The sequence below is a fragment of the Pogonomyrmex barbatus genome, unplaced genomic scaffold, assembly GCF_055798465.1.
Source record: "Pogonomyrmex barbatus isolate J1 unplaced genomic scaffold, ASM5579846v1 scaffold14, whole genome shotgun sequence".
Classification (NCBI taxonomy): Eukaryota; Metazoa; Arthropoda; class Insecta; order Hymenoptera; family Formicidae; genus Pogonomyrmex; species Pogonomyrmex barbatus.
The window spans coordinates 2,327,003-2,354,495 of NW_028297110.1; the positions used below are offsets into that span (position 1 = coordinate 2,327,003).

Below are 27,493 nucleotides of genomic sequence, written 5' to 3' on the forward strand. Positions count from 1 at the left end.
GTAAGACTCAGTTTGAATGTAACGAGAGTTTTTGCGTTGCATCATTGCGAGAGGAAAAATGCAGTAATACCATGGTAGGCCAAATAATCATAACACGTTTACGGTAGTCCGATCGTATCTTCTTCGACTCTTTCCATTGCGCAATCTTGTCACTTCCGGATCATCAAGATTTAGAAACATTTTTTCGCATGCGAATGAAAAGAAAAGAAGAATTATAACGATACGGTTACTTATTAATATAATAAGTTAATAATTTAATAATTTATTAATATTTAATATAATAAGTTAATAATTTTTAATATAGCGAACTATTACGTTCTTATAGAAAATTAATTAAAAAATAGAATCTTTTCTTAGACGCGTAAATTTTTGAATGATTCAAAATATCTTTGAAACAATATAAAAAAGATGAATAGATACGGAAATAATGCAAAAAAGGTCGAGAAACGTTGAGTTAAACAGTTACTAACCATTAGTTGGAAATTAGTTGGAGAGAGGGCACGTATAGACATAATAAAATGATTGTTACCTACTGTGAGACTTTCAGATCCTCCCACGAGGCGCCTTTGAGAAGTTTGCCTTTATAAAAATAGGCAACCACATACTTCTTCCAGTACCAATTAACCCTTGTATTAATTAAAACTTTCTTTCCGATAGTTCAATGCTTCCTGCATCTTGCAAATTGAAAGTATCGAAGCGTAATCTCGTAATGCAAATTAAATAAATAAATTATAATTTATTTGTTTTGATATTAAAGAGAGAATTTTTAATTACACGCACAAAATGAAAACAGATACAAATGAACGTACAATTAATATCAATATCAATATTAATTCCCTTCCATTTGTTATTTCGTTTCTTATAAAATCTGATCGAATAGATTACACATATCTCATTTGTGAAAATCAAATATAAAGGGAGGTTCAAATGTAAATGTGTCAAGTTGTGGGTCAGGGTATCACCCCAGGGTTTCAGTGAAAGAGGTACATGTTGTGATTAAAAAGATGGCCCATTGAAACACACGTGTGCGAAGAGACTCATAAGAGACGTACGCACGATGTAACGTACATAATGTTCCTTAGAGATGACCCGCAGGAGAAAGTCATATCATGCAGATCCTATGTAAATTTTTCATGTCGTCGCCTCTCCGAAGATACCGGCAAAAATGGAAAGACACTGTACGTTTGTGTTTCCCCTCTGCGATCAGCGATGACTTTCGTTCTGTAACGGGGATAAGCATAAGAAAAGAAAATTAATAGCGAAACTTGGATCGTTACGTAGATATTCGTTATGCAAAACGAGAAATGTTAAGTAACGTGATATCCAGTAATGGTATTCCCTATTCCGTTATTCGTTTACCGATGCTAATGAGCGAGGAAAACGTGCATGTAAACGCCTACATTGTCACGCACATAATAGTAATCTAGCGAGAAGGATTTAATGCGTAACGGTAACTTTTTTAATCGCATAAGAGACAAAACACAAGTGGATTTATTTGTCATTGAGAACTATGAAATCTCATTAACATCGGTTGTGATTGACCGGAAAGATAATTATTAATTAATTAATTATTATATTACATAATGATTACGACATTAATTGTTACATAATGATTACGTTAAATGTTTTGCAAAAATCATTTGCGTCAAATGCAACGTATGTTATTCCGAAATTTGCGATTAAAAAAACATTAAAGAATGTATGTTTATTATTACTGAATTATATGTTGCAAATATAATAAAATATATACGACTCTTTAAAAAATGAAAGGATAAGATTTATCTCTGGCCAAGATATCCTTGTACCAGATTCAAAGACAGCAACGACACATTTGTAATATGAATCTAGCGATTATGACATCCTGAAAGAAACCTTTATGCACATCATAATTCCGTTACAATGACACCTACAAAAAATATGGAATAAAAAGGCGTAATGTAATTTATCATTCATCTACTTTGTCGATTTTTTCAACAATTGGAAAGATTATTTAATGTTGCTTTGTACGACGTATAATATTCCTATTTATTTTACAATTTTCGAACTTCGCAATGAGACAACGGCGTAGGAATCTTTATAGAGATAATTGTTTTTTTGCAAACAAAATGTTGCAACGTTACATTAGGGAAATCGGCTGGTATCAAATAATAGAACGAGCCAAGTCACCTTCTCCTCAGTCTAAGCGAACGAAATTATCGCGAAGTGAAGAAATCGACCATAGGATTTAGTAACGTTCACAGACTGGACTGATTCCCACGAATGACGTTATAATGGCTTTTACGAAAGCGGAAAAATCCGTTCTTTTGCGTTTCTTTTTCGGCGTTATGCGTTCAATCTGCGGAAGTAAAAATGGCCCTGTTAAAAATTCGACATACAACACACATTGGTAATTCTCCAATTTATATTTTCTCTCGAAAAATATGTAATATTTTCTCCGGGATTAAAGTAACCTTTAGCGTACTCGAGGAAATCCCTTTTGACCTATATGATACGAGAAGTTCTAATTGCAGTAATAAGCGCTTTTACGATTTAATGATGTCTACCTCTGATTATCGTGGTCTTTAGGCTTAATCGATTAGAGGCATGCAAAATCGATCTTCGGTGGGGTTAGGCGGAACGGCGAGTGCGTTAGCCTCCCGCGAAGGGAAATCGAAGACGAGCGATTCTCTTAAATCAGATGAAACAGTCCGATCGAGAGCAATTGTGCAAGAGGGATTTTCGCAAGAGTCGTTCGCATGAATGCGAACGTACGTGTCGGAGGAGAGCGATACGATTTGCCCGCACGAGATGCATCGCTCGCGTACACCTGTACATACCCATACCTCTGCATGCAAATGCGCGCATGGGATTTTACCTGAGACGTGAATAATTAAAAAGGGCACGCTTACGCCATTTTCCCGTTAATGAGTACGCGGCGCGGCTGCATTTCCTTGCAATTACGCTGGAGGAGAATATCTTCTTCCTCTCTTCTTTCCCGACCTTATCTAACCAGGCTTGCGATCGCACGAGGCATAAAAAAAAAGCTATTGTATTTGCGCAAATCCCTTGGCGAGCGTGTCAAAATTTTAAACATTTTTACATATCGTTGCACATTTCATATTCTTCATATTATATTCATATTATTTTTTACGCATGAATTTCTTTTTTTCTCTCCTCCTTTTTTTCCCCTTCCTTTTATCTCTCTCTCTCTCTCTCTCTCTCTCTCTCTCTCTCTCTCTCTCTCTCTCTCTCTCTTTTTTTTTTATTCAATTTTCGAAAAGTCGGCGAGAGAAGTCAGCCGAGTCTCGATCTCGTTTGACTCGGAATTTTCGGAGAGATAGCTCGCATGTGAGAATCGCTTGTATAATCGGTCGGCACTTCCACGTTTCACGAGCGCGTATCACGCACGTAAGAGTCGCGGCTTCACGCGCGTGCGTTTATGCAACATTCCGCGCGGTCGTGTGTATTACACACCGACGAGATCCCCGATGTCGATGTGCTCGTACCAGGCTTGCCCGGGGCATAAGCCCGCGACACTGTCGTGAGTGAAAGTTATGCCGTCTTCTCTAGGGTTCACGTGTAGCATCGGCATGACCTACGATTATAAATATCGTCTTCGAGCCGGCGGTAGCGGGCCAGAGCAAAAAGCCGTTTCCTGTGTCGAGAAGGAAGTATCGAAATGGGCTCTGCCGATTAAGGGGCGCAAGGATCGGATCTAATGATAATTTAACTACTTCAATTGCAAACGGGAGGATTTCGCAAAAAAAAAAAAAAAAAAAAAAAAACCCGATGAATATTCGAATAGATAAATCATATTTCATAATGACACAGTCGGTGATCTCATCTCCGCCGCTGTCGATTTTTATTTTATAGAAATCTTTTTATTTTACACACGCGGCGTCTTATCGTAGATCTTTCTCCTTTTCACAGGGGGATTTTTTAACCGCCGGCGTAAATCGAACTTATGCAAACGGATCATCTGTATGAGAGGATGAATGGCCGCATTGCGTACGAGAGAGAGAGTTAATTTTATCATAAAGAGGCGCATTGACAAAGGAAAAGCGATGATTCACGGCACGATATTCGAATAGAATTTCCTTTCCGGATATGAACATATTGCACGTTACGTATGCAGAATTAATGCGCATCTCCAACGTTGTATAAATTACTCCGCTGCGCATCCTCTTCTGAGAGTTAAATTGCGCAGGTGGCCTTTCCACGGTAGGGTAATATGAAATATTTATCAATATGATTATTAATGACAAAAACGTGGTCATTTATATAGGCACAAAAGAAAAATCACGTACGGAAAATGTAAGGAATTTATGTGGACGTTGGAAAGGAGCGCGAATAGGAAACGAGGCACATGGGGGTCGTCACTTCAGAACTATCAAACGGGATTCTACGTTATATAAGTGAGAGGCGCGTATCGCAGTGACGAGTGGATAATTTTCTTTTTCGCACGGAGTTGCGCCGGAGTATGCACAGTATGTCACAATAACCGCGGGCAGCCCCTTCGCCGTGTAATTAAGATCTCGAGTACCTGCTTAATTCGCCACAAATACGTTAATTACGCCCACGGGAACAGCCGGCGTACTATGCTCTCGAAGAGAGATAGATTATTTAAATTAATATAATAAGTATGAAAATCAGCATTTCTCGATCGTAAAAACGCAGAATAATTCGTGATCGAACATATCTTTTAAACTTTACACGCGTCAGCATCATCAGTAAATATATTATTTTTATTATTTTTTTTTTAATATTAGAAGGAGGTTATTTTGCACATAAATAATTGTAATCATATATCACTATTTTAATAAGTATTTGTGCAACAAATGTTTTGGATGTTTGATACATATTTTGATTTCTTAAACGATGTATATGTTTATGTATTTTGTGTGTTCGTGTGTTTGGATCTACAATATGTATCTATGAAAGACCGGAACTGAGGTCATGATTTAAAACTGAGGAAGCAATTGCAATCGATTTAACTATCAATCGCAGACTAATCACTTTAATTACTTGCTGCCTGTTTCCCTTTCAGTTGCTGAGTAATGTTCTTGATGCGCACAATTATTATCAATCAGAAAATACTTTTTGCTATTTTTCTGTGATGAGGCACCTGTGATACGAAAGCGACGTGAATAAAAAATATTGTTACAATCTCGCGATCTATTAATTAAGACTTAATCTCGCAAATATAAAGAACATAAAAAAAAATATAAAATTTTCGATACTAAGAATAAACTAATTTATTTTCTAATCATCATTAACGTTGTATGAAATTGAACTTTAATTTCAGTGCTGATGATACTGTCAGACAAATATGTTTCAGCACGAAAGAGAGTTTTAATAGCGATTACGATAATCTAAATACACGCAAATAATCGCATGAGTGAACAAGAAGCGATATCTCTATAATAAATTTTCAGAATTCATTTTTGTGTATAATACGTGCATTGTCGGAAAAAAAGACTATTCAAATATGCGTTCATTCAAATTATTTTTTAATATTTAATACTTAATTATTTTTTATTATTTAATATATATAATTTTAATATTTAATTATTTTTTATTATTTTAATAATTCAGCAAAATCTCTAAACTTTGCGATATATGAAAAAAACAAGAATTTCAAATGCAAAATTATTCAACGAAATAAAGCTTGGATTCGAGGGAGAAAAGTTAAATTAGTGAAAAACCTAAACTTTACACGAGACAAAACAAAAATGTCAAATGTTAAATTATTCAAATACGTGAAGAAAATGAAACGTGGATTCGAGGGAAGACGTGCACATGTACCGGCTAGTTTTGAAGGAACGGTTGGTGTAACGAGGTTACGCCGAGAAGAATCGCCGTAAAGGAGAGTGATTTCCAGGACGATCGAATGCCGGGACGATCGAATGCCGGGTCTCGGTGCCTCATCTCTCGTCTTCGAAGCATACGGCCTTTGCTTTCACTTTCTCACGTGGCAGAGATGAGCAGACACCCTCTCTCTCTCCGTCGCCGCGGGGCTAAATTATTTGCTGGCCGGCTAATCCGGTGGTCACTGTGCGCTAAAGGCGTCAAAAACAAATGCTGAACAATGACATTTGGAAAATTTTTATCTGTTAATGTCGCGCATTTTGCATGAAATAAGAACGTACGTATACGTATGATGTCACGCAATGAAAGTATAGAGATATCTCGTGAAAATAAAGTTACGCAATAGGTCACAACGCTAAATCGGCATGATAAATGATGATTTCGAAGAAAGCAATAAAACTTTAATGAAAAATATCAGAGTGAATTAGAAAAAAAAATTAATTTCATTTGTAATCAATGAAGTACGTTGTACGTGTGCAATGAAAATGATTATTAATAATTATGATATTACATAATTATAATATTAACATCGATGATTATTAAATTGAAATCCACTTTCTCTAGGGTCACGATGCTGCATATACAAACATGTGTTGCGTAATCAGGCATCACATGTCGGGATCGTAAAAGATCAATTTGTTCGACTGTAATTTCACAGACTATTATCACTATATGTCATGCGCAATAATTTATTTTATGTCTTATCAGGAATTCTACGATTTTAATACTTTGCAAATTTGCAATTTTTGAAAGACACTATTTATTAAATAATCCCGAAGGATTATAGTTACTTATTCCTTACCACACAGTTTATGTATATCTAAATAATTATAATATAATATAATATGATTATATAATAATTATAATATATTATAATATAGTCATTGTTATACATAATAATTATTTAGAAAAGAAAATTGTAGAAAAAAATTACATGCACAATTAATTTCAACTACTGAATTAGAACACGTTTAAATTGTCAATCGATTTTACTGGAATCTCTCTGTATCGATCGATCTCATCGTTCGCGTTACACTTTTCCTTTTTCCATTTTCTCATCGAACGTGAATCGTTTTCCAAACATATAAACTTCACGAGGGATATCCTCGGTGGATGCATTCGCGGAACGTGCGCGTGTTATATGATGAGATGGAGGACGTTCCCGACAAAAATCTTTATACTTTCACTATCTGGAATCGAAATGCGTGACAGAGGGGACGGCCGGCAGTTTGGAAAAAACGGAGGAACTTGGTTCGTTATTGGCCGTATATCTCAAGGCTAACCCGGCGCGGAAGATGCACACCCGGATCGCATGCACGGTGTGCGCCTGACGGAAGTTGGATGTACTCGCATACGCTTAGCACCTTTTTGCATCCGCTTAAGTAAGAAACCTTGCGGCGGATATCTTGTTCGCGGAGTCGGTCGACAATCTTGAAACACTTGAGAGTTATAGAGTCGAGCGCGAACGGAAACGCGTGTCTGTTTGCGCAACGTATGTATTTTTAGAGGAGAAAGGTATCGAGATAGCAACAATTGTGTCTAAAAACGCTCGCGCGAACAACATCTTTCGATAATGGATGACGTGAACTTATCGTAAACCGGCGACGAATCGGCGTTCGATCGAAATTATTTTAATTAGACCAAAAAAAAAAACGATATCGCTGTTTAACGGCACGTTTCATCTTGAATAATTTTATAACTTCTCGGAAGGTAAATGAAATAATTTTTAATTTATATAATTAGATTATTAATATAAAATGCTGCGCATTTGTACTTCGCGAAAGTACCAGCGAACGATGCGAACCACGGAAAAAATGGTTCACTGAAACCTTTGACCTTCCGCGCTTTCTCCACGAGCGCGTCGGCGGTATGCCGGAGGAATTGTCATGCTCTTTGAAATTCACCAATGAATATTAGCAAGTCTGGCCTTTAAATGGTAGTTAGAAGTTGGGAAAGAAACAGGGAGAGAGAGAGAGAGAGAGAGAAAGAGAGACTCGAAGTTTAATGATTACCAGCGGAAACTCACCGGGGAGATCGCGCGAGTCAAGACGATAAGGGTGCGTCCGTCCAGTTCGTTTTCCTAATTGCCGCGGACTCGGAAAATTATTCTACATGTACTTAATGAGGGAGAATTTATGTTCCTTAGTGGCGAGACTAATGACTCCTACGTGTAAGATTACCCCGGGAAGCAAATATCACGTCACGGTAGCCTAGGGCACAGTTTCTTGCGAGATACCTCCTGTTGAGAAACGAAGCGCACATAGAGCGCACATGCGAGTATTCGGGCAAATTAAAGCAAAATTTTGAGTCAGAAATTACAATTGACAATTGATTACAATTAACAATTGAATCTTACGAGAATCTACAGTCTAATGCTTGATACGTGCAAAATTATTTCCGAAATAAATAAGAGAAGCTCCGAGTCTCTCTCAATGCGGATATGTTTACAATAAACGAATAAAGGAATTACAATGGCGTTATATCCCATTATGCAACAATTCCAAAATCGTTCCCTCAAGTGATGTATACTTACAACAAAACGGTATATCTCAATATTGTAATATTGAGATTTACATTTTCTCAAGGCAAGGATTCTGAATATTTTAAATGTTAAATTTAAAAATGTATATCTCGCTCGCAATCAACTTTCTCGATTTTTCAGAATTCCGCGTCGTCGATTTTTGAAAGTCGCTTTACGTTCTCTACAGGTCGCTTCTTTAATGCGCCGTGAAATGAGGTAAGAAACGAGTGGATAATCCGTAATTGGAGATGTCCAGACGTCACTGTTATTATCGTCGTATATCGTCACCTACGACTCGAGAGAATCCTTCCCTATCATTCGTTTTTATCGAATGCGAAATCTGTCGCTCGCGATCGCTCGCACAAGCAAGCGGCTGGAATTACCGAATAGAAGTTCTTACGCCTACTGTCGTATACGACGGAGAAGAATCGCCTCTGTAGGTGCAAATATCGTTCCATCTACGAGCGAACCGAAGACAACTTTCGCCCTCCAAGGCTGAGAAGATTCCTCGCGGCGTAGAGCTCATCGCGGCGCGCGTAATAGAAACGGACGGACGGACGGACGGACGGACGGACAATCGTTGAAAAATATAATGCCCGATTCGTTAATTACCCCATTACGAGGCACGTACGATGTCGAAACGAGCCTTTAATGACTAATGGCTATCACGCAAATCGACGAGAAATAGAATTAAACGATCTCTGCGGGATTCTTGTTTACAAAACGTTCCAACAAACTTGTTCTTGACGTTTGTTTTAGCGTCTGAATAAACTTTATTGCCAAGAAATGTGAAATTAAATTTGAAATTAAACACTTATATTGTTGGAAATAAACATTTATCATTATTTATCATTACTTTATGATAATTATTTAATGATAAAATAAATTTAAATTGAGAATGATTATAAATATTTATTTTTATAGTTGAAAATAAATGTTTATTATCATTTATCATTATTTTATATATTTATTAAATATATAAATATCGAGATAAATTTCAGCAATTAAAAAGAAAATTGAAGTACGTTTACGCAAATTTATTTATCAAATTTGAAAGACCAAAGTCAAATATGTTGAATTAAATATTTAAAAAAATAATTTATTACCGTGAAAATATTTGGAAAAGTCATTTGAAAATGATTTTGTGCGACGTTCTTTAGATTTAGATTTTAAAGTTATCATGAATTTTTTTTTCTTTTTCTCTCTCGCTTTTTCTCTCTTAACGCATTGCCTCGGCGCACAGCAGGATGCAAGACAGGCTAAGTTGCGAAATTTCAATTGTCGAGGTACGACCTCGATCTTCGTGCGACAGCGGCAAGTGAATCGGGCCACGTGATTCTTTTGCTCTCGTAGGTAAATCCTTTGCATGTTCTACTTTAGCGTATCTATCTTAGCTTCAACCTATCCGCGGAAGCGACCTTATCACGTTGAAGAATCGACCGCTACAATTCCACTGTAACGAAAAACCTCCTCCAAACGATTTCTACCCATATGCGAGACCGTCCGTTCTAATTAGTTGCCAACTGTTAATTGTATACCTAATATATCAGAAAAGTGCCCGCGAGAAAGTTCAACTTTAGAATTCCGAGGTACTAAATGTCCCGAGTTTCGACAAAGGTATCTAAATGCCGTTGAAGAATTCGCTTAAGTCCGCGCAAATCCCGTACAATTATCCGACAAATTTCAACTCAGCTATTTCAAGTATCCAACATCCCCAGAATGCGGTCCCGAATGAGAGAAACGATCCGCGAGGTCGCTTCGCGTGGACGCGGCGATTCGAACATTCTAATGACAAGATGCTCGCTGTTCCGTCCGCCGTAATTCCTCGGATTACTGCTAGGAATGCAATCGAGCACTCCTTGGATGCACCCTCCGACGAGTGCAATGAGTCGCGATCTCGCGCTGGCAAAGGCCACCACGACCGGTCACGCCGAACTTGCTAGACGAGAGAAGCGTCGAGAACCTGTATGAAGATAGCCCTCCCCCCAACATTGAAAAACATAAAGTTTCTATAGCTCATTCGATTGCTCATCGTTTGCACGTGTATGCACATTTCGAATTTTCGTTTGCACACTTCTAGTAAAAAAGTTATTAACAAAACAAATTTCGGGCGGCCATCTTCACACTAGCCCCCCAATTATGAGTAAATTAAATAAAAAATAGCTCAATTGATAGATTTTTGTTTGCATTTTTCCGAACAAGTCGAATTTTCGTTTGCACATCTCTAGTTAAAAAGTTATTAACAAACAAAGTCTTGGGGAGCGGCAATTCTACATAAAAAAATTCGTTTTCAGGAATTCCGAAGATACGCGATTCAAAATAGAACCAATCGATAGATATTCGTTTGCACATTGTCAAACAGGTCGATTTTTCGTTCGCACACCTCTAGTTAAAAAGTTATTAACAATTAAAGTTTCAGAAACGAGCGAGTTCGAATTTTTTCAGTTATTACAAAATATAACGTTCAAGTACAGATATTAAAAATGAGCGAGAACATGCAATAGATTTGATATGAGAAATAAACAAGAACCGAATACGAATGAAAACGCCACAACTTTTCGATTGATATCATTTTAAGCACAATATTTTTGTTTTCACCTCATCTATCGAACTCGCTCATTTCTGAAACTTTAATTGTTAATAACTTTTTAACTAGAGGTATGCAAACGAAAAATCGACCTGTTTGGCAATGTGCAAACGAACGTTTATCAACTGGTTCTATTTTGAATTGCGTATCTTCGGAATTCATCCTGAAAACGAATGTTTTTATGTAGAACTGCCGCTCCCCAAGATCTTATTTGTTAATAACTTTTTAACTAGAGGTGTGCAAACGAAAATTCGACCTGTTCGGAAAAGTGCAAACAAAATTCTATCGAATAATACCATTTTAAGCACAACATTCTTGTTTCTATTTCATCTGCCGAAGTCGCTAGCTTCTGAAACTTTAATTGTCAATAACTTTTTAACTAGAGGTGTGCAAACGAAAATTCGACCTGTTTGGCAATGTGCAAACGAATATCTATAATGGAGCTATTTTTTATTTAATTTACTCATAGTTGGGGGGCTAGTGTGAAGATGGCCCCCCGAAATTTGTTTTGTTAATAATTTTTTTACTAGAAGTGTGCAAACGAAAATTTGAAATGTGCATACATGTGCAAACGATGAGCAATCGAATGAGCTATAGAAACTTTATGTTTTTCAATGTTGGGGGGCTATCTTCACACAGGTGCGTCGAGGAGCGTTCTTATCGAAGATGAACTTATAAGTAAAAGAGAAAAAATGAGGAGATACGAAAGCGAGATATCTATCTTTTCCCTCTTACTTGTGGGAAAAGGAGAAAAGAAAATAAAAGAATCTCCTATCCCAAAATTAAATTAGCCATTTTAATTTCACATTTTTTTTTTTTTCTTAAAGATGTGTAAAACTAAAAATGGTTAATGACGCGCTGTAAAATATAAGAATTAAGATTGATTTTCCATGCGCAGATAGATCGATATCGAAAAGATTGAAAGGCGCAATCAAAAACAAACAAATTTCGAACAAATTGTAAAAAAAACAGACTAACCGTGTGAATAAAGTATTATTACGGATGGTAATTGTTGTTTCGTGGCAAGTACATGTTACAACATGTTATCTATCCTTTCCACACAAAATGTAACCGCTTTGAAATTCCATTAGAATAATTGTTGCTGACGGGCATCGGCTTCTTTCTTTTATCTTTATCGAAGGCGTAAGGCAATGATGTTGTCTATCGCCACACCCTCGGATGATTCAATGCAAAACGCGACTTTCATCGGTCTATAACGGCGTGATACGAAATACTCGTCATCGAAAGCAGTTCGTCACGAGAAAGCAGTTCGAACGGAAAAATTCCTGAATGTCCTTAAGATTCTCGGTGTCACGAACAGTCATTTTCAGTACACGCTGCTACACGCCGATACACGCTATTTCTTCTAATTATATCTCCAAGTAATCATAAATGAGAATCGACGTTAAATGTCGAATTTAGCGATATCGTCCGTGCGAGATCGCTCGCCAATTCGCTTTCTATGCCGTCGACATTGACAGTTTTCCAAAGGAAAACAGAAGCTACAGAAACGGCAATCTTTCCGAACAAGTTCTTCCGCGCGTGAACGGACGGCACAATAGCGGGCACCTACGCGTTATTATGCATCGCGCGCGGGGGAGAGGTCTCTCTCTCTCTCTCTCTCTCCTCGGGAGAGACGATAATGTTCTTTCCGCTTTCCCGCGCCGCGAGGTTTCTCTCCGACACCCATCCCGCCTATCTGCGTGGTAGTAAAACGTGTAAGTTACAAGGGAGTCATCCACGCGCGGTATGTGCATACCCACGTATAATACGTGCCATCGTCGCCGCTGGCTGCTCGGCGAACGAGCCAGAAGTGACGTAACGAGAGAGCGAGAGAGCGAGAGAGAGAGAGAGAGAGAGAGAGAGAGAGAGAGAGAGAGAGAGAGAGATGTTACGTCCCCGCGCAGCGGGGGCCCCGTGCACCATTCTCCTCTCCATCGCGAGCGCGACGGGGCCCGGACCCCTATTCCCCCTCCCCGCGCCCCCGTCGTCCCCGTAGTTCACCCGGCGGAGTTCCATCCTCCCAGAAGGCATCTTCTCCGCGCGCACGGCCGGGCTTCTTCTCTTCTCTTCTCGGGCCCAAACGTTCTCCACGCTGCCGCAGTCGCGTTCGCGATTCTGATCGCGCAGGTAACGCGTAGGAGTGCGAACCAAGAACCGAGAAGTTCGAGTGAATTCGAAGAAGAGAACACCTCCGAAGGAACCCCGAACGTGGAACATGGAGTTCACGAAGCGATGTCTCGTCCTCATCTCGGGTACGTATTGTCAACGCGGTTTCAAATCGAGTTTGAACGTCAAAGTGATCGTCTTCGTCGAACAGAAAATCTTCGTCGCGACGGAATTAAATCTTTGACAAGCTTGACACGACTCGAAGGATTTTATTCGACGATAATTTAAATGATTTCTTCGTACGTTTGTTTATTCAAAATACGTTCGTAGAAATTGAGACTTTCGAAATAATAATCTTCGGCACTTTCGATATAATAGTCCTCGTGCGTGCGGTTATGATTGCATGAATACACATACTCTTTTATGCATACTCGATATCCCGATGTGAAAAGGATCGATATCCATTGAGATTATCACCATGTATCCCATTTATGTCTTTATAATGAAAAGATGACTTCACTGTTTGAATATTTAAGTGATCATATGTAACCAAACATGAATTCGTCGAAGTTAATTGAGAAAAAATTTAGAGCATTATACAAAAATGAAGATTTTCTTTATAATACATTTCATGAAAATAGAAAATTTTCATAAAAATAAAATAAAATGAAAAATATTGCAGATCGATAAAACATATCGATAAAAAAAATATCGCAAAATTCTTTTGATATATTCGGCTATTTTAATTTCTAATATTTAATTATAAGGATTAATAAATATCTAATAAAACATTAACATAATATTAATAAAACATTAAATGTAAATAGATAATAATTTAAAATATTTTTTTACCTCGTCATTTTCTCGTTTTTTTTTCTTGTTTGCTTAATAAGTTTTAATGCAATTATTTTACATTCGACAAATTTTTATTTTTTTTTTTAATATTTCAATTGTAGAAAATGTAAAATTTGGGATTTGCATATTTCAGTGGGAATATTATGGAGTTGCGTACTAGGTCTTCAAAGACCACCACCGAGATATTCTCAGCAATATATGCCGGAAACCTCGTTCTCCTGTCGCAATAAGATTGTCGGAAGCTATTACGCGGATCCTGAGACCGACTGCCAAGTCTTCCATGTCTGTGTCTCTGTGGCTGGAACTATCCAAGACTACAAGTGAGAGTACTATATTAAAACCTTAATGAATAAAAATAATATTTTTTTTTTTCAATTTTTTCGTATCTAACAGTGAATATGCATTTGTGTACTGCGCGCTAAAAAAATTTTTCTAAATAAAAAATGCTAAAAATATTTAAAGCCAATCATCGAGTATGTGAAATCAAAATGGCTTAATTAATCAATTTTTATTTAGGTTCTTATGTCCCAACGATACCGCCTTCGATCAAGAGAGTCAAACCTGCGCGGATTGGTACGACGTGGATTGCGAGGCCGCGACCCTCTATTACGCCAGCGACAACTTCGACTTGTACAGAATTGGTTCCGGTCTGGAGTCTGTGCACTACGACAACTTGCGTAGCGACGCCGAGCCCCAGGATCATCTTCAGCGCAGCGAAACCAGCGACGCCGTTCGATCTTCCGCGAACGCAGTGAATCGAGTATCGTCGTCCAACTATAATAACCGCGACATATTGCGCGGTAGCAGCAGCGGCAATCTCTACAATAGGAACAACAAGGAAGATGAATACGAGACTGAGAAGTCGTACAAGGAAGATCTGAGTCAAGACACTAAGAAGAAGGGAGGCATCAGAAAAGTTAGTAGAAAGCAACCGTATACCGGCAATGGAAGCAACTATTCGCCAACAACTACCACGTCGGCACCCGCCGAAACCCGTAGTCGAAACAACTACAACGGTAATTATTACAACGGTAACGCGTACAATCAACAATCTACGACGTACGTCTCGTCAACGACAACCCGGCCTCAAGAAAACTACAACAGGAATCAAAACACGCAAAGATATAACGTACCGTCGTCGACGTATCGACCTACCACAACGTATCAAGATACATATAGCAGTTACCAGTCACCCAGCACGACTACCAGGACAACTCCAAATATCTACACGAATTTCTTCAATCTTTACAACTCGAATTACAATCAGCAGAATACTGGCAGTCCCGTTCAAGTCACAACGCTGAGACCGAGTAGCTACAATCCTAAGAACAATCAGGCTTATCAAGGCCAATTCGCGCAATCCACCACTGTCCAGCCGAGCACGAATTATCAGACCAGCGATTACACTAATTATCAACAGAAGAGCTACAACAACATCCAACGAGGAAACATCGCATCAGTTGCATATCAATCCACCACGTCTGCGTCTACAGTTTATAACAATAATTATAACAACAACGGCCAATACAGATCAGTTTCGTCCACTAATCAGGACATCCCTCAAACCACTGTCAAATATTATGCCAACAATTTTGCAAGCAGCAATTACGCACCAACCACTTACAGTCCGGCGACGAAGAAGTACGCGAACGTAGACAATACTGTGGCGCAGGTTGCCTTGAGGAACAACGAGAACAACCAATATTATGACAAAACGAGCCAAGCGGTTAAACCTTCCACTCAATACTACGATAGCACGAAAACACCCAAGAAGGCGACTCAATACAACAATTATGATAACGCGAGTAGCGGCAAGTCGTATTACATCGAAACTAGCACGGGGAGCTTCGATCTCGCGAGATCTTCCGTAGGAATCGGTTTTAGTCCCGCGAGTATTAATCATCTCGCTGAATCGCCAAGGACTACCACGCCGGTACCAAGGTAAACTTCCGGTTTATAAACTTAAGGAAATTATCACCTAAAATCACATTTTTAAACAAAGTTCACACATATTAAAATGGATCTAAGTTAAAATTGAAAATTTGTCTAGAAATAAAATTTTATTAAAAATATAATATAAGAAATATATTTAAAAAAAATTTCAATATTTTCTATTCATCTTTTACAATGACATCAGACTCTGCGAATCTTTTTATCTTAAGATAATTTTACAAATTGTCCGTAATATTAGGAGATCAATTGCAACATTTTTTTTTCTTATTACAGGCGACCGTCTAACCCCACCACCTACAACCCGAACAATTTCAATTCCAACGCTCAGAGAACTGTCCAACCGACAACGACGCCACGTGGAGCCACTTACGTTAGCGGATCCGCGAGACCATTCTCGTCGACGACCAGATTACCTAGCAGCAGTAGCAACAGCGGCAGCAGCACGACAGCGCGACCAAAATCGGGCAAGAAAAACGATTACGATTACGCATATTACGATAATACAGGTGGTTTGGAATACGATGGAGTCGACCTCGAGCACGTCACCAGCAACAAAGAGTCCACGAAAATTGCGAGGAATTAAAAACGAGGTTTTCGCCTCATTATATGTTGCGTCAAATCTTTTTGAAGACCTCGTCAGTGATGTAAAATACCGAGGAGCAGGTATCTCCTCCTTATAGATACAGATTTTTTAATCTGTATCTCTAAATATGTTTTTTGCAAAGAAATTTATTTTTATTTTTAAATATTTATTTGCGAGATATATCATTTTAAAGAAACACGCTCTGAAAAATTACATTTTAAATCAGTTTCAATATAATTATAAATCAAAATGCGAAAATGAAACATTTAATTAGATGTACTTTTGAGGTATTTATAGCTATTAATAATGGAAGTATATCTTACATCACTGGTCGAGAAGGACTCCAAAAATCTTGTAAATCATCGTTTATTAGTGGCCAGTCATCATCAAAATCGGTCTTCGATTAAGGAATATTCGTGAAAAGGCAAACATAAAGTATTGAATACCGATTTTGAAAAAAAAAGAAATCATCGATCGATTTAATCGACTTAAATATATTCAATCGAGATTCGACGGCTCGTCCGCCGTTAATAACAATATAATTTTGTAGTTCAGTATTCTAGGATAATTGTTTACGCATTCTACGATGTTTAATCCGCGTAGCATTAAGCGTCGATTTATCGATATTACAAATATAGAACGTTGAAAAATTCTGAACAATATTAAACGCAAATTGTTTCCTCGACATTAATCTTATCCCGTTTGTTTCATCGCGTAAAAAGAAAACATTGAGATTATTATCAACGCTTACTATGTCTTGGTAACAGTAGTGCGAAGTTTGGTTGTCGAGACGTTAAATTTTTCACATATTTTGTGCATATATATCGACAAAAACCCGCACGAAACGTGTTCAGATTTTAGATTGTTTAATTATCTGCGTCCCCTAAAGTATATACGTACTGAGTGTATATATACTATAACTATTTTAATTAAGAAAAGCATTAAATAATATGGTTTATATTATTTCATCCTTTCTTAATGAGAATCTTTTTTTCCTATCCTATTCATACCTTGTCCTACTCAATAAAAAAATTAAACTTCAATCTATGCAAACGTTTATGAAATACAAAGAAATGATCTAATATAATTTTCAAGGATACAGATGAAATTTTGATAATTTCTTAAATAATGCATGAGTTATATCTACATAAAAAATTGAACTATTGTTATATCAAGCTATAATTGTGATGTAAGTAAGTATTGTAAGTTATTTTTGTTACAATCTTATAAAATTAAATAACGATTATGGATGCAAAATTATTGCAGGTTTGTATCATGTATCTTAATTAATTCGCACATCTAATCAATTTATTAAAAAATTGTCAAGTCAGTAAATTACGATTACACGAAATTTACTTGACGAAACCGTCAGCTATTCATATTACGTGTAGCGTACATCTTATTATTTATGCGTAGTGTTGGTTAAGCAACGCTACGATCGCACGGAATTCACTTGACGAAACTGTCACTTATTCCTATTATCGAGTGTAATGTATAACTAAATTATTTATGCATATTGTTTGGACAACGCTACGATCGCATATAAGTTAAACTGTCAGCTGTTCACTCTATCAATTGTAATATATAACAACCTGTGTGTATCACATTAATCATCCGGTATTTCTTTTCTTCGCCAAAACTTTCTAAGCTTTACATGAATATCAATTTTAAGTCTACAAATTAAAAGGTTATAGTATTTCCCTTACCTTGCACGCGATGAAAGTACCATTTGCCATTTCTTTTCAGATCCGTCTGTGAATCTGACACTTTTCCGAGTTAAATCATACGCGTAATATATTTTAGATGAAAAAATAAAGAAAAAAATTGACAAAAGAGACATTTCTTTGCACGTAACAATCGTGGAAGATCATGGGATGATTCGCAAAAATACGTCACAGTGCGTTTCTAATGAAGATAGCAATTTATATTGACGCGCATTTTTAGAATAAAATAGGTCACGTGATCAAAGTTGATGCAGAATAGTAAAATTTGATTGGTCATTGGTCATCTATTTTGATGCTGAAATGAGCGTCGAACGTCAGCATGAAAAAGAATTAGAATTGTAATTTTGAATCAATCGAGATATTGCGAGATCTCGAAATATCGAAAATATGACGTCACGACGCGTCAAGTAATCGCATATATGTATCTGTTCGATTACGGTCCAACGAATGTGAATTCATATTTAATAGTGTCAATTATCGCTGCACGTTGTTCGTCGCATTTATTTTAGATAGATCAACTTACAATTCAGGTATTCAAATTTCTCGATTGTAATTTTCGCATATAATTTCGTCCTAAATGTGAATTACATAATATTCGCGTCTTGACATCATGTAAAACGAGAGGGGAATGGAAATTATCCACGTTAAGAATTCTATGTCCATCTCGTAAATCTAAAAAGATCACAGAAAACTTTTATCGATTTTGTGAGAAATCATGAAAAGTATTCATCATATAAAGATAAAGCTAAAGATTTGGTCTTTGCGCAAATTTCTTGACCTCTTGTTTGATTTCGAAGGATTTAGACTGTTGCATAATCTGAATTTTAAGGTTATTTCGGTTTGTTTTTTGCCCTTGCATTGAGTTGCATTAAAACTTTCTCTCTCTCTCGCTTTAATCAAGTTTTAAATATATATCTTTAATTTTAAATACAACTAGTTTAGCTACAAAAAAAAACAGATTATTTATTTCAATTTCTAATAGTCTCATTAATTGTTTCATTGCATTTCTTCATTCCTTTGTCCTATGCATTTTTATCAAGACTTGTCCTTCTTTATTTTTTTTCTTTTCTCAAGGAAAATGGGCAATGCAGTCACTACAGCATCTGTATCAGCGGCCGACGTGATCATGCCGTTGTCTCAACAACAAATCATCAAACCAGAATTTCATGAGATGAGGAAAAGCCAAAGTGAACCACCACCAGAATGTCCTATGCACAAATCGGGTCAATTCAATACTATAAACTATACCAGCGAATGTCCAATAGACAAAATGGATGAGAGTGATATAAATCCATTAAATATGGTATATAAAATTTTTTTCAATAATTAAAATTAAAGAGTATGTTGTCTAATCACATAGCATTAGTTTTCTTTGTTTATACATAAATGAATGCAATTTAGATGCCACCAGCGAATCAGCAACCTGCACCAGACCAACCATTTCCTTTGCCAATCGATAGACAGGTTTCATCGATACCAAAAGCAACTGGGGAAGGAGAATTTTGGGTATATCCCTCTCAACAAATGTTCTGGAATGCTATGTTGAGAAAAGGATGGCGATGGAAAAATGAAGATATCTCGCCAAAGGATATGGATGACATAATAAAAATTCATAATGCCAATAATGAACAGGCTTGGCAAGAGGTTCTTAAATGGGAAGCTCTTCATGCACGAGAATGTGGTAATCCAAAATTGCGCAGCTTCGGTGGAAAAGCGTCCAAATATTCTCCACGTGCTCGTATTCGCTATTGGCTAGGGTACTTTACTTCCTTATAAATCCTAATTCTAAAATTTCGTAAAAATAAAGCGTTGCAATGTAGCATTATATATATATTACTCTTTCAGATATGAATTGCCATTTGATCGACACGATTGGATCATAGATCGCTGTGGTAAAGACGTGAGATACATTATCGATTATTACGATGGTGGAAAAGTTGACGAGAAGTACACGTTTGCGTTACTTGATGTAAGACCTGCAATGGATTCGTGGGATAACATCTGGGATCGAATGAAAGTGGCGTGGTGGCGTTGGAGATACCAATCCAACGATGAATCAGTGTCTACTGCCACAGTACATTAGTCTGTAAATTAATATCAACTTTAAGATATGCTAATGTGAAGAACTTTTAATGAATTGATGATTAATGCCTTAATGATCATATAACGCTTATTACATGAATGATGAAAAATCGTATTACACATACAATGTACGTGTATATAAATTATACATATAAGTATCATAATTATAAGTTTATATTTTAGTTTACAAAACGTCATCAAAGCGGATTGAAAACTATTTGCGTACATCATAATAAAAAATAAATTTTGTATATATTTCTTAAATATATACATGTGTTCAAATATCTTTCTCGTCCATTATATATGTATAAATCAATTTATCTCCGCTATTGAACAATCATAAAAAATGATTTCCTGAGCTAAAAATTATTTTATTTCAACTACGAAAGAAAATGTGAGCTTAAAACCTTAAAATTATACTTAACTCAGATTTGATTTATATAAAATTATTCTTAACTATTTAATTGTGACACTTTTGTGATATTAAATTACTTATTAATATTATAGGAAATTCAGAGACTGCCAGTATTAACATCGAAAAAATATAGATCCATTTAAGGTTTAATCCTAAGTTTTCAAAAACATAAGAGAATTGTACATATATTTATGTTTCATCTTGTAAATGATGGCGTTAATGAACGTTTTATGAATATATACTTTTAATTTTATATCTATGACTAAATTATTTATTAAAATTTACTGCCTTTTTCTTCATCATGTATGAAACAAATAAATTATATATTGCGTTTATAAGATTTCAAAATTATCGAATTGTTGAAAAAATATGTTACAATAAATCTGTCTTAAAGCACCGAACGATTCAGATTTTTGTAATACAGATTATTTTACTTAATTGTACATTTCAAACTATAGAACAAATAATATGATAAATATTAATCATGTCGTTTATATATTATTTTATTGTCAATATACAGCTCCATTTACTTTTCACAACATTTACAATTATCAGCAGAAGATTTATACATCTCATAATCTATAATTTAATTTTATTAAGGAATTGGGGATCGGTCAATTACAGAAAAAATTAATAATTATAAAAAATTCAAATATTAAAATTGAACGGGCATAACTTTTGAATAAAAATATAAAATCTAAGAATAACATGTGATATCCTTTCTCAGTAAAACATTAAATAATTCATTTTGTAAATTCAAAATATATAGCCATTTCTTTCATCTTTCATCAAAAACAAATTCTTGAACCATTTTTATATAAATATATACCTAATTATTCAAATATTACAAATGATATCTCTTAAAAATATATTGTCTTAGAATATAATTATAATACCAAACCAAAGAATTATATCCTATTTTTTAAATAAAAATATGTGTAATGTTGATTGGATTACAAGTAATTCTGTTTTTATAAATTGTTCATTTATAAAGGCAGTTATTATAAGAGCTATATTCTTCATTGACATAGTGTAAATTAATTGATAAATATTAATCTTTCTTAATAAAATACGCAATAGTTAAAGAAAAAAATTTATATACTATTTTATATACTTATAAAAATTTATAATTGACAAATTATCTCTAATCCAAAATTATTGTTATTTTATATTTTTTTACATTTATATTAAGTATGGGCATATACCAATATACCATACCATTAATTTTTTAATAATGTAAGTTATGCAGGACATTCCATAATTCAGACATTTTACATCTATAAAATATATTAATAACATCACATGTATGTATTAATACATGTCCACACATAAAATATAATAAAAGTTTGATATAAATAAGTATTTTTAACATTAAATATAACATTGTAATTCTGTAACTGATAAAACATTCGATTCTCATTATTCATTGTTTTAATATTTCAATAAGAGGCAGCTTTTATAAAATGTACCAACATTCGTAATTTTGGTAACATTTACTTTCTTAAACACTGTGTTAATCTTATCTCTTAATACTTTTATTTAGAGTTTATTTGACATGATGACATTTATTATCAGATAAAACACTACAGATTTGTCTAAATGGAATTTTAACAAATTCTGATGATTGGATAAATAAGATACATTATTGGCACATTAAATGATTTGCAGAGAAATTAATATCGTAACAATGAAAAGACAAATTATGCAATATTATGCTTTAAGAGGCAATATTACACTTTAAAAGACAATATTAGCTTTTCTCTATGCTTTTGTAGATATTAATATTAATTTAAGTATTAATTTAATAAGCATGTGTAATAGAAGCAATAACAATAAAAAATATACTATTTATGATATAACATAAAATATCGAATAATAAAAACTGTCAATTAAAAATATTAACCATTAAACCTCATGTGAACATATAATATGTCTAGCTTCTCCATATTAATAAATAAAAATGTTAATTCATTGCAAAAAAGAATTGATTATATGTAAGGGAAGCGACTGAGATATACTGACGGTTATTAATAATTAGATATATATCATTTATATATATATATATATATATATATATATATATATATAAATATATATATTTCTCTAAAAATTTATATTCGATATTTGTCACATATTCAAATGTACGATAATGTCATATATTCATTCAACTATTCTTATTCATAATATTTTTGATCTGTGACATTTATTTTGATTCAAGTATGATATCAAGTTTCAAGAGACACATAACTTTTCCCGATTTACAATCAATTTATTACATCAAATCTTTGTATGACTTTGTTATTTCATGCTGTTAAATTTTATTATGGGGTAAATAGCGATAACAATTGTTAGAACCGCAAAGACAAGGAGTATCACTGAGATAATGGACGGAATTAGCCATTGCACCACCAGCATAATCAAAAGTCACTTCCTCCCCATTCTCTATATCCCTAGATGCAAATAAGCATAATCGAGGTACGATTCCTTCTATTCTGATCGGCACAAGGATGGAGTTTGGGTCACAGCTATGATTAGCATAGCGTCCAATATTACCAAAATATTTCGGATCTATACAAGTTACAATAATATGTTCACCAGTATGTTCCGACACTACGAGAACATAATTCATCAAGCTACGTTCTTTATTAGCTTCGACCCTACATCGCGCTTCCAACAGGCCTATCACCTCACCAGCGTATTCGCAAATGAATTGACCTTTTTTTATTAATTTATTCGTGAAAAGTCCGAGACCTTTATCGGCGACTTTTTTAACCGCCAGACAGTTCAACGGACCGTTCTGCACTAATCGATTTCCACAATTTGGCCCACATCCGCAACGAGCATGGCATTCAAATATCGGACCGATTAGTTTCTCACTGATAATTCGAGCATTAGAATAATTAGCAGAACCACGTGTACATGAGCAATTACGACATTCAGTCATGCACGAACAGCCTACAGTATATTCCGCCTCAAAGTCTGCTACGTCTATTCCAGGCCCTGGTATATTATTTGTTATGTACATAACATCCTCTACAGGATGTTCGTACTCATCAACAGAAGCACTCGCTTCCATACTTACCACAGTATGTATCAATAAAAATATCCGAAAAAGTCCGAGAGACTCTTTAGGATGTGAAGGCAGCACAAGATAAAGGGGGGAAAAAACGCTTTATAATTAAGAAAACGATTTTCCTAACGATGTTAATAAAAACCTATCGCGCGGCACCAACCTGTAGAAGTCCCTCAACCGATGACTTAATAGAATGGAACGTGATAGTAGCGGGTACCGCTAAAACTTTATAGCCTACGTAAATTACAGCACCAAGTATAGATGTCTTAATGGTCAGCTTTAAAATTTTACCCGACAACGATGGTGGTGGTATTCTGTAAAAAAAAATTGAATGATAAATTATTATATAATAAATACATTTTAGTCTATTTTACTATAATGTATAAAATTTTGTTGAAAAGTTTTGTTTAAAAATCATTTATTATAAAGAAATGTATAAAATACAACTGCAGATATTTTCATTTAAAAAAAATTATTGCAAAACTGCATTATATAATAATTTTCATATTTACCTCATGATAGGTGGTATATCAGTAGGCTTGACTTTACCCCAATTTTCAATAATACCGGGTGTATGTCCTAAACCAACGATTCCTACAACTCGTGCTGGCTCGAAAGTATAATTCAAAGTACGATAAGGCAGACAGGCTAATTGCAGAGAATTTGTTAAATAAATATCTCTCTCCTTAACAAATACTTCTCCTAACACTGGAAATTCTTCCTTCATACTAGCAATCATTTCATCCAACATTGATCGTTGTTTACAAAGTTCGACCTCCTCTTTCGTGATAGGATCTTTCATTACTGCCAAATGCCATCCTAGCTTTATAGTCTGCCACCACGATAATGATCGTATTGCACGCTGCATCGTTATATTAATTGGTCGATCAGCCAAATGAACAATGCAATTTGGCACTTTTTTCGCCTAAAATAATCATATAACAATTAATTATAATATAAAATACTGCTATTTCTATGTTAAATACTAACTTCCTCGAAGGCCCTTCGAAATTCACCACCAGGCGGCATACCAAGTTGTTTAGCAACTTGAGCTGCCATCCTTAATAATAAAATATGTAATAAACCATCATACAATCCTTCTTTTTTAATGGTATCCACAATAGTTGCTGTAAATGGATTAAATATAATACTGATATAGTAGTATATGTACAACAGAATTATATATAATGTGGAAACTTACAATAATTGATGTTTTTAGCGTAATCAAACATAACTTCTTCATCAAGTTGTAATATACCAACTCTGGCTCGGCATAATTCAACTACAATTATATGAGGCTGCACAGCCTGTATAATCTTTAACAAAATAGTAAAATATTTTAAAAATACAAAAACAAAAACAATATGGTCTTATTGTAAAATTAAAAAATTCATTTTAACAGATAGAGGAAAATGCATATGTAGTTACTTTTGACACATCGTTTTGACTTTCAACGCTGAAATGAGCCGTTCCTACTAAATATAATTTTCCACCATCCGGTGTGGTCAATAACGTCACGGTTTCTGGTAATCTCTCATCGATAGTAACATCGTATTCCCTTGGTTTTGGTAGTTCGCCTACTGCATCGACAGTGTCAGATCTCTTCCTCTGGACATTGGAATCTGCTTTAGACCCAGTATTTTTATATTATAAATATATGGTCAATGTATACCTAATAATAAGTTAAATTAACACCGGAAACAACAAGGAGCAAACCTTGAGATTTCGAAACTTTCTTTTTATTTCTGTATTGTTTCTGTATTATTGGCATTTTTTGAAAGCACTGGGATAATTACATTATAATAACAGCAATGGCTGATTTCATTATTAGATTAGAACGTAGAAAGAAACCTTACAATATAAAAACTGCTTTGAAATGTCATACTTCTCACACAAAGATACACTTGTTGAGTAAGTATTTTATAACAATCAAAAGTACTAATATAACACATCCACAGAAATTATTTTATTAATTTATTAAGTTAATTCTCTTGCATTCGCAAAACGTTTGATACAAAATACATATGACATAATAACACATACCTTCGTTAATAACAATAATTTCATTATCAGAGGACTCTGTACTGTTTATTTTGTAATCACTTTCAACATTATCCTCTACATTTATTATCGTCGATAAAGTACATGAAGGCTCTATGTTTGGTTGAGAATCTGACTGCATTATATTATGTCCAGATTTGTCAGCAATCAATTTCTTTATTCCTGTATAAATTTCAGGATTGACATCTTGTGAATCCAGCTTGAATGACATATCATGATCGCCTCTCTCATCGATCAAATCATAGTGCTTGTCTTCTATGGATGATAACAAATCGCTTTCTCGTTGATCACCTCCAACATGCTCAGCCTTACTGGAAACAGATGCCATATTTTCCCTGGAAATTTGTAAGTCCTACTGTAACATATTTGTCTCAATTTTTAAAAAATGTATCTAAAATATTTTATTTAATAAATAGATATTAACAAACTGTAACATCATATATTATAACTGCAACAACCATATGAAAGCTTTCTTGAAATTTCTTAAAAAGCAATTATTATTACCGTTATTTATAATTCCTAAACGGCTGATGTAAGCTGTTGCATGCTTCTAACCTCACAGAGAATTTTTGATACGTTTATACAAATAGATCTGTGAATGTAGCATCACTGAAACAACAGATTACATAATTTAGCTTCCATTAAATTATTGCTTATCTCTCGCAAAACTTACGCAGCAAACGGAAATTCGAAAGAAAATGTAACGTATGGAGAAATGACCATCAAAAACATCAAATGACTGCGTGAAAGCAGTGTTATCAGAGGCTTGATCATGGAGGCTTGACATCACTTTGGGACACTCCTCACCATTTTCCTCATGCTACTATCACCAATGAGATATTATTAAAAACTGACGATTTTATGAGAGTTTACATGACTATACATAATTATTAAAATTTTGAATAATTAGCCCAAATATAATATTAATTTATTAATTTATTATTCCGATAGTTTTAAATATATATATATATATATATATACATACATACACATGCAACTTGCTTATATTTAATTTTAAAACTGCATTTTTATTAGTTACTATTTGTACTTGATTATCTATCAAAATAACTGTAGAAAAAAAAAATTGTAATTTTATGGCTTCATATAGCAATAAATATCCACTCTCATCTATGGAGCAATTATATCATAAATAATCATGAATATAATAATTTATTATTCAAATATTTATATTGAAGATCAAGATAAATTTATATCCATTATGCATCGATAATGTTGATACTCTTCAATTATTTCCAGTGATTTCTTTTGATGGTCACGAAATTGCTCAGGGAGTTGATTGTGGTAAAAATTACAAAAGTGAGGAAATTTACTAGATTTAGACGTGTAAAATCGCAAATTCTTCTATTCTAGTGAATTTGTTCACATTTGTAATTTTCACTTTGTTTCAAGATATACAATCAATCCTCAAAATTGATGATTTTTAAAGCCTTGTTGTTCTCGATGCTAGAAATCGAGATCTCGGATAGAAAGAAAATTGACCAATCGCATTGGTCCGAATTATTCAAACGCAATTGGTCAATTCTCATTTCATCCGAGATCTCGGTTCAATGCATTTTGTGTGTGACGGTACATAAAGACGGTACATAAAGACGGTACATAAAGAGAATCAACCAATCAGAATCCTCCCGAAATTGGTGCTTCTGGTTTTAGTTTTCATAATCA

General features: G+C 34.8%; 4 protein-coding genes and 1 long non-coding RNA gene across 7 annotated transcripts; 2 read left to right on the forward strand and 3 right to left on the reverse strand.

Annotated features, from left to right (window-relative positions):
• Positions 1-735: 735 nt before the first annotated feature.
• Positions 736-18,438, reverse strand: LOC148937371 (uncharacterized). Its single transcript, XR_016138330.1, has 2 exons — positions 18,162-18,438; positions 736-1,221 (listed from the first exon to the last, which is right to left on the reverse strand). It is a non-coding gene; the product is annotated as an uncharacterized LOC148937371 (long non-coding RNA).
• LOC105425112 (uncharacterized) lies at positions 12,959-17,418 on the forward strand. The gene is made up of 4 exons (XM_011635703.3): positions 12,959-13,210; positions 14,053-14,239; positions 14,436-15,860; positions 16,146-17,418. Exons 1-4 carry the CDS (start codon positions 13,174-13,176, stop codon positions 16,453-16,455), a joined length of 1,959 nt encoding a protein of 652 aa, XP_011634005.2. The 5' UTR covers positions 12,959-13,173; the 3' UTR covers positions 16,456-17,418.
• A 146-nt stretch (positions 18,439-18,584) lies between the features above and the next one.
• Cchl (Cytochrome c heme lyase) lies at positions 18,585-20,929 on the forward strand. Its single transcript, XM_011635702.3, has 4 exons — positions 18,585-18,709; positions 19,254-19,482; positions 19,581-19,936; positions 20,025-20,929. Exons 2-4 carry the CDS (start codon positions 19,258-19,260, stop codon positions 20,260-20,262), a joined length of 819 nt encoding a protein of 272 aa, XP_011634004.2. The 5' UTR covers positions 18,585-18,709; positions 19,254-19,257; the 3' UTR covers positions 20,263-20,929.
• A 234-nt stretch (positions 20,930-21,163) lies between these two features.
• Positions 21,164-23,752, reverse strand: LOC105425110 (histone-lysine N-methyltransferase SETMAR). Its single transcript, XM_089072650.1, has one exon. It carries the CDS (start codon positions 23,750-23,752, stop codon positions 22,988-22,990), a length of 765 nt encoding a protein of 254 aa, XP_088928776.1. The 3' UTR covers positions 21,164-22,987.
• LOC105425116 (traB domain-containing protein) lies at positions 23,663-26,518 on the reverse strand. 3 transcript variants are annotated; one of them, XM_089072648.1, is made up of 9 exons: positions 26,484-26,518; positions 26,315-26,419; positions 25,793-26,145; positions 25,178-25,371; positions 24,951-25,065; positions 24,740-24,876; positions 24,262-24,674; positions 23,910-24,063; positions 23,663-23,802 (listed from the first exon to the last, which is right to left on the reverse strand). In XM_089072648.1, exons 3-9 carry the CDS (start codon positions 26,136-26,138, stop codon positions 23,770-23,772), a joined length of 1,392 nt encoding a protein of 463 aa, XP_088928774.1. In that variant the 5' UTR covers positions 26,139-26,145; positions 26,315-26,419; positions 26,484-26,518; the 3' UTR covers positions 23,663-23,769. The 3 variants fall into 3 exon arrangements, with proteins under 3 accessions (XP_088928774.1, XP_088928773.1, XP_088928775.1); XM_089072647.1 differs by having other exon boundaries at positions 25,178-25,374; XM_089072649.1 differs by having other exon boundaries at positions 23,748-24,063.
• Positions 26,519-27,493: the final 975 nt, after the last annotated feature.

Excerpts from the sequence above, each read along its gene's own strand:
- LOC105425112 (XM_011635703.3), top strand. The coding sequence starts at position 13,174 with ATGGAGTTCACGAAGCGATGTCTCGTCCTCATCTCGG. Across the intron at positions 14,240-14,435 it reads GGAACTATCCAAGACTACAA|GTTCTTATGTCCCAACGATA; the intron begins GTGAGAGTACTA and ends ATTTTTATTTAG. Across the intron at positions 15,861-16,145 it reads ACTACCACGCCGGTACCAAG|GCGACCGTCTAACCCCACCA; the intron begins GTAAACTTCCGG and ends TTCTTATTACAG.
- Cchl (XM_011635702.3), top strand. The coding sequence starts at position 19,258 with ATGGGCAATGCAGTCACTACAGCATCTGTATCAGCGGCCGACGTGATC. Across the intron at positions 19,483-19,580 it reads ATATAAATCCATTAAATATG|ATGCCACCAGCGAATCAGCA; the intron begins GTATATAAAATT and ends AATGCAATTTAG. Across the intron at positions 19,937-20,024 it reads CGTATTCGCTATTGGCTAGG|ATATGAATTGCCATTTGATC; the intron begins GTACTTTACTTC and ends TTACTCTTTCAG.
- LOC105425110 (XM_089072650.1), bottom strand. The coding sequence starts at position 23,752 with ATGGAAGCGAGTGCTTCTGTTGATGAGTACGAACATCCTGTAGAGGAT.
- LOC105425116 (XM_089072647.1), bottom strand. The coding sequence starts at position 26,138 with ATGGCATCTGTTTCCAGTAAGGCTGAGCATGTTGGAGGTGATCAACGA. Across the intron at positions 24,877-24,950 it reads CGCTAAAAACATCAATTATT|CAACTATTGTGGATACCATT; the intron begins GTAAGTTTCCAC and ends ATCCATTTACAG. Across the intron at positions 23,803-23,909 it reads CGGTTGAGGGACTTCTACAG|AGTCTCTCGGACTTTTTCGG; the intron begins GTTGGTGCCGCG and ends CACATCCTAAAG.